The 12,851-nt window shown below is 36.6% G+C and overlaps 1 protein-coding gene across 1 annotated transcript in view; it reads right to left on the reverse strand.

The window, feature by feature from the left end:
• Positions 1–321: 321 nt before the first annotated feature.
• Positions 322–12,851, reverse strand: part of cbln1 (cerebellin 1 precursor) — a 34,248-nt gene continuing 21,718 nt past the window's right edge. Inside the window, exon 3 of the mRNA XM_024281581.2 lies at positions 322–4,347. Coding sequence (XP_024137349.1) covers positions 4,150–4,347 — 198 coding nt within the window. The 3' untranslated portion in view covers positions 322–4,149. The remainder of the gene's footprint in view (positions 4,348–12,851) is intronic.

The raw sequence follows: 12,851 nt of genomic DNA on the forward strand, positions 1-12,851 counted from the left end.
AGGGAAACAACTGAATGGAAAAAAAAAAGAATAAGAGAAAAAAAAAGGCTTGAGAAGACGTGAAGAAGCAGGAGGATGGAGGAGATAATGTTTGTGTTTGCTTGTTATTTTAGTGCTAATTTTCCCCCTGGAGCTCATTAAAGTCTGGAGAGAAATGATCCACAAAACCTTAAAAACCAACCGAGTGGAGGAGATCCAGGCAGATGAGAGAGAGCAAACGTCTGAGCGAAACCAACACCAAAAATAAACCCAGAAGGAGGAGGAGGAGGAGAGAGGCTCAGAGCGAAGACAGAAAGGAGGACAAAGGTACGGAGAAGAAAGGAAGCAAATTGACTGGATTTATGGAAACAAAACAAACACACAGCATCACACACGGAAACACGTGTTTGTTCTCAGACGTTCTTACCAAACAAAGAATTTCCACTCTGGACTGTTTTAGGTTTAGGAAAAATAAAAGTACCGTTTAGTTTTATTGATTTCTTCAGATCAAATAAATAGAAAAAACAACAGTAGATAAATTGATATGAATAATAAACCAAATAATATTTTAGTCGTCTAAATATTTTCATAATTGTACAGGGAAATCATAATAATAATAATAATAATACCACTTTTATATATGTAAAGTGTCAGCTTTTTAGCCACAACTTGGTTTGACCCAAAACAAAAAGAAGAAGCAGGTTTTTAATCAGAAGAGCAGAATGTCAGCCTCAGATTTCCACACAATCACTATTAGGTTTCATTTAGAGTCTTTTTCTTTTATAGAACACTCAAGTACGGAAATACAGATATTATAATCATCAATCAGGTTCAGTACTAGTATTACCATTATTATCATCATAGAATAGAAACAGTGGCTTAGATTTTCATATGTTTATATATCCACGGTGTGTGTCTTCAAACAAACACACACAGACATTTATATAGAAATACATGTATTTGTACATAGATGTGTGTGTGTTTGTGTGTAAGCTTCGTGGTTGAAGGGTTCAGTGTCCACAGTCCTTCATGAAAAAAAGCGCGTAAGGATTCGCAGGTCGGAGGCAGACGAGTACAGCAGCAGGTAAATACAGACATGGAGGGGATGGGGGTGGTGGAAAAGGGGAACGGGAGAAAGATGGCGGCATTTCTGTGATGAACTGTAAAAGGGGAGGGGTCAAGAGTGTGCACAGGAAAATGAAAAATGAAAAAAAAAAATGCGCTTCCTGTTTTAGAAGCATCGGGAAAATGTTTTGAACTAAACTGAACAGAGAAACAGAAATCATAAATTCAAGATGGATGGAGTTCACAGCTGATCCGAAACTCCTGTTTTTGCTTCAATCAGCACTTTGTAATACGTTAGGTATGAAAAATGCATATTAATAAAGATTTATTTGCTTTGTTTTTAGTCCAAACATGAACAGCTTTATTTTGGAAACCTAAAGTCTTTATTTCTTTTGTCCTTTTACTTTCGATAGGTGAAGTATATTCTTAAAAATAAGTAGAAGCTTGTTTATAGTAGTTGTTTTTACTCTACAATGACATTATTTTGTTCTATGTCCAACATTTAACCTTTTTCTTGCCATTTTGTGAGCTAAAATGATCCGGTACAGTTTTTACAATACTGACATTTTCTTTGTAATGGCAAAAGTCATTTAGAAAGAGAAAATATGCAGCATTTTCTGCTCAATTTGATTTAGCATTAGCATTTAGCATGATATATATATTTTTTGTTTGTTCTGCTGTTTTACACTATTTTCATATACATTTACAATTTTGTTTCAGTTTATTTATTGAAACTGTTAGCCTCCTTCCCTGTTGTTGTGTTATTCTGCTCCTTTTAAGTCATTCTCCTCACTTCATTTGGATTACGTTTTCATTGTTATTGTTAGCAACTCTTTTTTGCCTTTTTCTGTAGCATTGATTAACAATGTTAAGCTTTCAGTCGTGTTGCACTTGCTTTAGCTAAATGTATTAGCATCTGGTCCAGCAGCAGCATTAATGATCTTTTGGATCCATTTTTTGGATGCATTTGATTAATCAAATGTGTTGTTTATCTCCCTGTTTTTGAATTCCATTTGCCTTTTGTTTTAAATATTTTTAATTTTTGCAATAGTTCAGAGAATGTTCTTTAACCTTTGAGCCTGATTTTTTTGGATTAGCATTTAGCATACATTTCATCTTCATTTAGGTTCTTTATTTTGATCTATTTCCAACATTTAATCTTTTTTGTCATTTTGTCAGCTAATATTTTCTTTTCCAGCTTTAACAATACTGAAATTTTCTTTATAATGACAAAAGTCATTTGGAAAAAGAAAATATGCAATGTTTGAATTAGCCTTAGCATGGTAATTTACATGTTTCTTCTGCTGTTTATAATTTTTTCATATAAAATTTAGAGTGTTCTTAAGCTTTTATTTTGACATGTTAAACTGTTAGCTTCCTTTCCTGTTGTTTCATGCTTCCTTCAGGTTAGCATTTGGTTTAAAATGTTTTATTTTCTGTGTTATTCTGCTCCTTTCAGGTCATACTCTATACTGAACAGACATTATTATATTTTCATTGTTATTGTTAGCAACTCTTTTTAGCCTTTTTTTTCTTCTATAAGCACTGATTAGCAATGCTAAGCTTTCAGTAGTCTTTGTTGCACTTGCTTTAGCTATATTTATTATCATCTGGTCCAGCAGCAGCATTAATGATATTTTGCATCTGTCAAATGTTTGTTATTTTTGTTAGTTTTGAATTTCATTTAACTTATGTCTTTTTTTGTTTTGTTTTGTTTTTGCAATAGTTTAGAGAATTTAACATTTCAGCTATCTTTCTTTAGATTGGCATTTAGCATACATTTAATCTTCATTCAGCTTGCTTGAAGTACATTTTTTATTTATCTAAACAAAAAAATAATAATTTACTCATTATTGTTTGGTTACCAAGTACAATTTTCTGCAACTTTTCAGTTTTCCAACATGTTTACCTAATTTAGCATTTGGTATACTTCTTGGGTAGTTTTAAAGTTTTAACATATTTTAATTTAAGGATAAATTCGTCTAAAGATTTTAAAAAGAACAAATGTGGTTTAAAAGCAGCTTGTTAATTGACTGTTAATTTCATGTAAAAGTACAGATTGTGTAACCTTTAAGTCATTCCATGTGTTCAGGTGCGTGAAGGCAGAACTTGTATTTAATGCATGGAATCTCTCAAAATCAATCATTTCTTTGGAGTCCATCAATGAGGCAGAAAGTTTGTAAACGTTGATGAATTTGTCTTCTCAGACATAGCTTTCCAATCAGGATCAGTCCATTCAGAGGTTGAAAAACTGTATCTCAATATATCTGATGATGTTATCAGCTATACTGAGATGGGTTAAAAACTAAAAAACTGAACAAGTCTATGTTGTTTGGAGGTCAGAATCAGTGCTGCAGAATCAGTCAACAAATAACTCTTCAAAGGCTGAATTTGAGCAAAAATCTGATTGTTTTTATGAAGTTCTGAAGCAAAAACTTACATTTTCAGATTCAAAAAAAGTCAGATTTCATTTATGCCTTTTTCTTTGAGGTGCTGGACCTGAAAAATGCAAAATATTTTATGCAATAATCTTTTTTTGCAGTAAATTTGGTCCATTTTGGCTAAAGTTTATATTTCACTTTATTTTTTTATTTTAAAAACTAATAAACTTGAAGCATTTATTGTAGAGTTTTATATTTTCTGAACAATAATGATGATTTGTGCAAAATATAAATAATTTAAAACAAGTAAAAGAAAATAAACAATAAAAATGGGCGGAGAGAAGAGGATGAAGTTCATGGAAAAACATTCTTCAAAGCTGATGAATGAAGGAGTGCAAAGGAAGGAGGGATGGTTGGACTTTTAGGAAACTCTTGAACAAACAAATGAAGAGCTTTTCAGCAGAGAATAAAAAAAGTTTCGGCTGTCCAAAAGCTGCAGTCAAGCCAGAGAGAAAACAGAGGGAGGAGAAGGAAGGATGAGCGGGAAGGAGGTGAAGAAGGTGCCTGCAATCGCTCTGTTTACCCCAAAAAACATCTCATCCTTCCTGTTCCCTCGTCCGTCTGCAGAAGTTTGTTGTCCTCTTTCTTCCTCCTCCATCTCATCCGTGTCCTTTTATCTTTTCCCTCGTCTTCATTGAACTTTCCATCTTCCTCCTCTTCTCCTCTACATCGGGAACACCAGGAAGCCGGAGAAGGTGGAGTATTTCCATCCTCCCATTAGGTTTCCTCTCTCCAGTTTGAGGTAGGCCCGGTCACCCTTCTCCATCTGGATCAGGACGCCGTTGCTGGCGGCCTCGCGCGTCACGTCCTGGTCGCCGGCAAACGCCGAAATCACCGGCCAGCCGTTGTGCATCAGACTCACCTGGACAGAGAGGAGAAGAAAGGTTTAGTTCCTGCTTCTGTGGAGGATTTGAACATCTTTGCATCTGATTCGACGGAGCATTTCAGCGGGGAATAACAGAGGCTGCAGTCCCCGAACAGCTTTCACCGCTCTTCTTTTGAGCAGCAACACAAACACTCCAGGGGTTTGATTCCCTTCTTTCACTTCACCCAAATGAAAACAGTGTTTGGAGCAACATGTTGAGAAAACAACCCGTTTCTGCAGGATCAAACCCTCGTGTGAGCAGAACGAAAACTGAGGAAGACCCGAGCTCCTCTGCAGTACAAGATTCAAACACCTTTGAGTGAGATAAAGATGACATAAAACCAACAAACCATTGATCCGAACGGCACACAGATTGTTTTATGTGAAGACAGAGGGTCTAATCAGACTGAAAAACTCTGTTGGTCCAGACAGAGTCTGCTTAACTTGGTCTGGATTGAGTCCTGATTGGTCTGAATTTAGACAACTGTCGACCGGACATTTCTGTTTTGAACCAAAGCTTGTAAACAAAACCGTGTGACTAAAGATCTCTTCAGTCATTGGCTAAAAATTATGAGGGCGGGGCAAAGCATCAAAAGAAGGAACAATGCAAGTCCTACACTTTGCAATCCTTGTCGGGATAATTCACTTAATCCAACTTCATACTGAACAGTTCTGAAGGTCTGTATCAAGGTCAGGTACATCACTTTTTACTGCTGCTTTGGTGCGGTGGAGGCATGCTGCAAACAGATTACTCCCAAGATTAAGGATATTTATAGAAAACCGGAGCTCAGTCCAAATGGAAACGAACCAATACCACCACAAAAGATGGGTTCGAGAACGGCTTCTCAGGGTTTGCTCGGGTGTATTCAGACTGAAAATGAGTTTCAGATTATTGGGGGAAAGAAACCATCCATCCATCCATCCATCTTCTTGGCCGTTTCTTCCCTTTTCAGGGTCGCGGGGGTGCCGGAGCCTATCCCGGCTACTGATGGGCGAAGGCGGGGTACACCCTGGACAGGTCGCCAGTCTGTCTCAGGGCCTCAATCACACACCCATTCACTCTCACATTCACACCTAGGGGCAATTTAGAGTCACCAATGAACCTATGAAGCATGTTTTTGGACGGTGGGAGGAAGCCGGAGTCCCCGGTGAAAACCCACGCATGCACGGGGAGAACATGCAAACTCCACACAGAAAGGTCCCAGCCGGGAGTCGAACAGGGGCCTTCTCGCTGTGAGGCAAGAGCGCTAACCACTGCACCACCGTGCAGCCCGGGGAAAGAAACTCTGATTTATTTTAAGAGAATCAAATATGTCCAGTCTGAATACACCCAGCATGAAATCCTAAAAATATGTTTTTTTTCTATTCTGAAACTAACATCTAAATTCATATCCTGAAGAAGTTGTTGTGTGCATTTAATACAGACAGAAATACATACATACAGACAGATGAGACATTTACAGTATATTTGATCCTTCTGAGTTTTGCTGTTCCTACAGTGATCAAGTTTTTCTATACCAAAATGAAAAAAATCACAAATAAACAGATAAAGTAACCAAAACTTTAACTATATGGGTCAAATTACCTTAAATATCATTGCAAAGTTTCTTGTTAAAAAAAAAAAAAATCTCCATCTGAGGAGAAATATTTTTTTTTTGTAAAAAAGTTCTGATCCACTAATTGGAGGACAGCTGTTGACAGGTTGTAATACAAAAACTACCTGTGTCTACAATCAAATAGACATAGTTATTTTTTATCCTAACGTGAATTATTAGCTCAATTTATGGAAAAAGCAAAAAGATTTTTTACTTTGAGTGCAAATAAATCAAGTAATAACTTCCCATTAAACTCCAGTAATTAACAAAAGTTCTTTGACCCACAATAACTGTTTGGCCATTTACGCGATCTTTATGAATCAGCTTAAGAACACAATAGAATTCTCTATCTATGCTGACAGCGTAAACAGATCAATACAGTAAAATGTTCCACATCAGAGAAATGCTTCAGAATTTGCTGTTACAGCATTAATTGTGTAAACAGTCAAGAGAGTTACAGTGATCAAAAGAATGACAACCCTAGAATTAGCCCACTTTTAAAAATATTACTCTTTGTTTGACTTTATCTTTACTTTCCCTCTATCTTGATGTATTTTTTATGCTTATAATTTAGAAAATCAAGTCCTGTAAAATTATCAGTGTGAAGCCCAATGAGGCAATTCTTTTGTGATTATGGGCTATATAAATAAAATTGAATTGAATGTATGGTCTGTTTTAAATTAAAACATAATTTTGTAAATACAAATTTCCTGTATCACATTTCTAATGTAATTGTTCAGTTCTTAAGAACACAGTGGAGATGTTACAGATGGCCTACAATTGACCAAATGTCAAATTCAGCCTCATTGAGTCATTCTCCATTGAGTAGAACTAATAGACAAAACCCAACAGCAGTGTTTAGGTCTGTGAAAAATAAACTGCATCCACTGCTATTATAACAATCTCTGGGAAAAAGAAACAGCTCCCTACGCATTTCTAGAGCATCTTGATGAATCTAAAACGTTGTGGAAATACACTTAAAATCTAACTAGCCCACAGATGACCAGATCTGCAGCCTAATGGTTTCACACCTGAGTGGCCTGTTTGAAACCTAAAGAATGGTTTATACTTCCAAGAGATTCTTAATCGCTCGCGTCGCATCCAAATGTTGGCTGGACTTGATTGCGACTCTACGCTACAACTGCGATGTACTTCTGACTGGTGTTTATACTTTTCAAGCATTTTGTGTTCTGCGCTTATTTTTAACATGATCAGCATCCCGCTCAGACAATGAAAGGCAGAGGAGGAAGTGATGAGTTTGTCCGCTAAACAGAAGCAGGGAATGCAAAGATGACAAAATGAAATTAAAAAAGGAACAAACTGCATTCTCTAGTGCTGTAGGCTAAGATATGAGAAAGAAGAAATATTTTTTCACCAACTTGCTTTATTTTCTATCTAGTTGTCCACTCTCTGTCTCTCTCTCTCTGTGAAGTTCAGTATTTCTTAACTCTCAACTTCAGCAAGTTTTCATCCTTTTCAGTGTTAAAAGATATTTTTCTGGACAGAGTTTTCTGCGTAGTCTAATCGCTGAAATAAATTCAAGTTAAATGAAGCGATTTGCATGCGATTGCACGTTTCAGTCGCAGGTGACGTCACCAGCAGGTGATTCTGCTCCGATGGCCGTGCGACCACTGCGACACGAGCGATTATGAATCGCGTGAAAGTATATACCAGCCTTTAATGTTAGTAAATATCCGACAGTAATAAGTCAGAGTTCCCCTTAGAGGAAAAAAAGCCAAGTGAAGGGATGTCCTTTAACTTAATTTGATTGCCTGATTGGACCTTTTCACTGGCAAGAGGTTGACACCAATCAAATATTCAACAGAAAAGTTCCGTCAGTGGTTTAATAAACCGGTAGTGTGTTTGGTGTTGCACTGACAAGAATCTTTAGGACTAAACGGCTCGTTTAGTGCAGCAGAGCAGAGAACTCTGGGTTTTAATGTTCACTAGTTCACAACCCGGCTCCAAATCTGTCAAAAATATTTCTGCTCGTCCCGGAAACCCGTCATTGTAAAATTGTCACTAACTAGTAGAGGACAGCCATAAACATCCCATAATTATGCACTTATCCTCCTCGCTCAGTGCATGTGTGTGTGGGCAGGAGATGGAGAGCCTGTCAGAGTGGAGAGCTCACTTTGGCCCGGTTTTCCTCTTAACAGCAAACCGAACGTGGACATGAGTGCGTGTTTGCTGGAAACACTCGCACTCCACCTGAATTATTTATTCGAGCAAAATGGAAACAGCACAGGTCAGAGCAAATGTGACACCTTTACAATTTAGCTCATTTAACTGTTTAATGTTGACATTTAATCAGGATGCATGCCTCCATATTTGCATACAACATCATCTATTTATCTCAGCAGCTTAACGCTAACATCAGCATAAACCATTAACCTTCTGTTTAAGGCAATTTGGTATTTTCACAATTCACTTTCAACAAAACATTTCCAGATGTTCAGACACAAACTTGAGTGTTTCTCAGACAAACTTAGGGAAAACATTAAAACAATTAATCTAACTGGTGCTGAATCTAAAAGCATCAAGTTCTTTAACCCTTTAACACCAGAGTTCCAGTGTTTATATTCTTTGATTTACAGCATTTTTTGCATTTTTTTTTTTTTATTGTTTGCACGATCGATGTAATTCCAGTAAATTCTGAAGGAGAAAAGCAGCTTGATCATGTGAACAATTAAAATTTTACAGTACGTTAAAGATTTTGTGTTTAAGCATCGTCTCAGGTGTGAAACAGTGGTCAACTTTGACACTTACTAGCTGCATTATCACTGACTATGAAGTTGTGCAAATTGGATTTGAGATAACAAATTTACCAAATGGAAACACGTCAGTTGAAAAAAAAAGTCCCATTTATCCAAAAAAAATATGATTTGTTCTTAGAAAAGGTGTTTTTTTAGGCGTATCAACATTAACATATTTTGAAAACTCCTATGAAAACTTAAAAAAAAAAAAAAAATTAGTCATGTGACTAACAGTGACTGCATCTCTAAGGGGTCCCACAGCATCACACAGTTCATCAAAAGTTAAGCGTGTCATGTGGAATTGTTGGATCCACAGCTCCTCTGTAAAGTCACTAACCAACATTTCACAAAAATCACTTCCTCTGTAGTTGCTCTCAGCTGGCTTGCCGCTCCATGGCCTGAAATTAAAGTTATAGGTGTGTGAAATTTGTTCTCTGCATTTGACCGATCCCCTGGTGTAGTGGTGAGCTGCAGACACAGGAACCATTTAGTGGTTTAAACCAGGGGTCCCCCAATTTTTTTTTTTGTGAGGGCCACATAGCTGTTTTCTTCTCTGATGTGGGGCCGGGGTCGGTTTGTAGGCTAACAGAAAAAGTGTAACAATCACAGCCTAAATGTAAAGATTTATGGTTTTCCAGAAAGCCACAGATAGCCAAATTTTAAATAATTCATTCTTCCAAGAAAAAAATCATACTAAAACATTTTAAAAACTAGATAATTAGCATTACCTGCAATAGATTAAAAGCTGAAGATGCTTAAATTGATAGCTAAAAACACTGAAATTGATAGCTGAAAACACTGAAGCTGATGGCTAGCTAAAATATTAGCAAAGTGCCAAATTCACAGACAAAATTATAAATTAGCAAAAACAGTTAGCATAATGCTAAAATATTAGCTAAACTCCAAATTAGCCTGACAAACTAAAAATAAGCCTAATTTAGACAAAACAGTTAGCATGAAGCTAAAAATATTAGCTAAATGCCAAATTAGCCTAAAAAAACTGGACAAATGTCTCTAGCATGCAGCTGAAATATTAGCTAAGCGCCAAATTAGCCTAAAGAAAAGCCTATATTAGCCAAAACAGCTAGCATGTAGTTGAAATACTAGCTAAATGCCAAATTAGTCTAAAAAACTGGAAAAATGTCTAATTTAGCCAAAACAGCTAGCATGTAGCTGAATAATTAGCTAAACTCCAAATTAGCCTAAAAAACAAAAAAAGTCTATATTATCCAAAACAGCTAGCATGTAGCTGAAATATTAGCTAAGCGCCAAATTAGCCAAAAAAGTGGAAAAATGTTTAATTTAGCCAAAACAGTTTGGGGGGCTGGGCCAAATGTGGAGGGGGGCTGGATCCGGGCCGTAGTTTGGGGACCCCTGGTTTAAACCCCCCAATCCAACTCCTCGTATCAAGCAGGGAGGGACTGGGTCCATACTTAGAGTCTCTGGTATGACTCGGCTGGGATTTGAACTCACGACCTTCCAATGTCAGGGTGGACACTTATCCACAAGGTCAATTTGCAAAATCCTTTTCAGTTTAAGGCGTACAAATGTATAAACAAAACTGCATCCTGCTTTTTAGCAGACAGATTTAGGTATCTTAATATCAAATTCAGCTTCGTTGAGTCATTCTCCATTGAGTAGAAGTAACAAACAAACCCTCTTTCCTCTCTAAGGAAACTGATCATCATGAGAAGCTGAAGAAAGAATCATTTCTGAGGGAAAATTCACCTCTTTATGATGCATGTTTTTTTCCCAGATGATACAGCCAAAGATTATTAAAAAAAACAAAAACAAAGTCTAAAGTTTAAACTGTTTAATTCTTCCTTGTATCTCATTTCCTTCTTCTTAGATTCTCTTCATTATTTCTCTTCTGCTGCATCCCAGACTTCAAAATGATCAAATTTACTAACAGACTAAAATAGGGATATGCAACTCCAGGCCTCGAGTGACGCATTCCTGCATGTTTTCCAACATACCCTCCCTCCTATGGCATGCTCTCATTGGCTGGACACACCTGAACCAGGTAATCCGTCATTAGTAGGGATTGGAAATCTGGAAATCATACAGACACTGTGGCACTCAAGGCCTGGAGTTCCCTATCAATGGGTCAAAGTGAACTATAAAATGTGTTTTCTACAGTCTTGTTACTCTAATAAAGTGTTGAATACCGTTTATCAACATATGCATTATGGTATTAATAATAAGTTTATGGTCAATATTTTACTGATCACTCAGAAAAGTGTTCTTACTGCTTTTTGATGTGGTAAATTCCAACATTCTGGACCTGATTTTTTTTCTTTTCTTAGCGGTTTTAAATTTAAAAATATTAAATGAAAATACCTCAAAATTAGTCAATTATATTTGCAATTAAAATAGATTAATTACAGGTCACACTAAGTTAATTGCAAAAAAAAAAAATGAATCGGAGGACAGCACTACTGATCACATCATCAATACATCACGGGCCAAAGCTGAGTTCTGGTTGGTTGACGTGATGAGAATTCTCTGCAAAGTTCCAATAATCGAGTTTAGGAAACGTCACCCTGTGATGCTAAAAATGTGGTGCTGCTAGACTGCCACAGCCAATGCTCAAAGGGCGTTGCAAGACCCCTGATAGGGTCTCTACATTGACTTAACATTGAAACTGGACAAACCTGCTGCAGCAATCACATTTGGTGTGAACATAGCATTAGGCTGCTGCAATACCTCTGTCCTCTGTTTGGAATTAAACAAACCGGCTTGCAGAGCTAAGCCAGACCCCGGTAGAGGGATTTTCCAAAGGTGTGATGTTAATTACACGTATCAATGTTTCATTTCCATTGCTCAAAACATTTTAACATAAAACCACAACCTAAACTGCAAATATTGTATACTGATTGACATGCTATTCTGAAAAAGTCTAAAATAACCGCATTTCTTGCAATAGTGGTGGAGACAATTATTCACCTAAATAAAAACAGCTATTTTTTGCCTCACAGAAGGATTGAAAATTGGTAAACAGTAAAATACTTTATAGTTCTCTAATTTTGGCCATAAAATGTAAGTCACAATACCAGATCAATATTTCAGGGTTTAATGAAATCAATCAGTACAGCAGTCCGGTATTACTTAAGTAGTATATGGTATGTATAGTATACTAGGTGGCCATTTTCCGTAACTATCAACCAAAGATCCTTGCCAATCATGGTACCACTGGTCAACAATGGACAGAATTTCCAACAAAAGTGTCGAAAAGCCCAACAAGTCTCCAGCAGAACGTAGACAAAGGCAATGAGCCAAACTCACGGAAAAACGTAAACATCGGATAATCTTCCAGTAGGAACCCTGGCATTTATTCCAAAATACTATTCCGACGACCAAAGACTTAAAAAAAATCTTTTCAAATGCAGCATTCATTGTAAACACTCCATTAGAGACACGACTCTATCAGAAGATATATGGTACACACAAAAACTTTTTTTTAACATACCTGCTAGGAATTCTTTCATTTTCTTGGTACGTGGTAAACTAGAAGAGTACTACCTACTGAACAGAAAGTACGAAACACTGCATGAGAACCAGATTAGGGAGGGTAATGTGAGCACTGGCCAGGAGAAAACAAACTTGTCAAATAAGTGTTAAAATGGATCGAAACTAAGACTAAACTAAACTTAACACAAACGTGGAAGAGTTTTTTTTTTAAGATTTTCATTCAGAACTCTGTGGTTGACAACATAGATGATGTGTCCAATGTGTGTTTATCACTGATCAGAATGGATGGTGTGTGTATCAGGGATGCAACGATTCACTTTCCCAACGTTTCAGTTCACACTTCAATTTTTGGGTCACATATTTATTTCAGTTTGATATATGATTTGTTTATTACAAAAAAACTAAAATTCAGATATAATAAACGAGTAATGAAGAAAAACCTTTCAGTTTGCTTAAACTCATAATATAATAAATCCTTCTTAAACTTAGTACACCTCAACGTAAGTATGCTGTCAGGATGCAACGATTCCCTTTCCCCATGATTCCGTTCAATAGTGTAATGTACTTTTCAGTTTTGTGGCATCCCTAATGTGTGTATGCTTTAAAAGCAGATTCATGTTCAAAACTGCACAAGCACAATAACATAAATTCTTTATTTCTACAAAAGTATTCAAGACGA

This window comes from Oryzias melastigma, linkage group LG6 (genome assembly GCF_002922805.2).
Source record: "Oryzias melastigma strain HK-1 linkage group LG6, ASM292280v2, whole genome shotgun sequence".
NCBI lineage: Eukaryota > Metazoa > Chordata > Actinopteri > Beloniformes > Adrianichthyidae > Oryzias > Oryzias melastigma.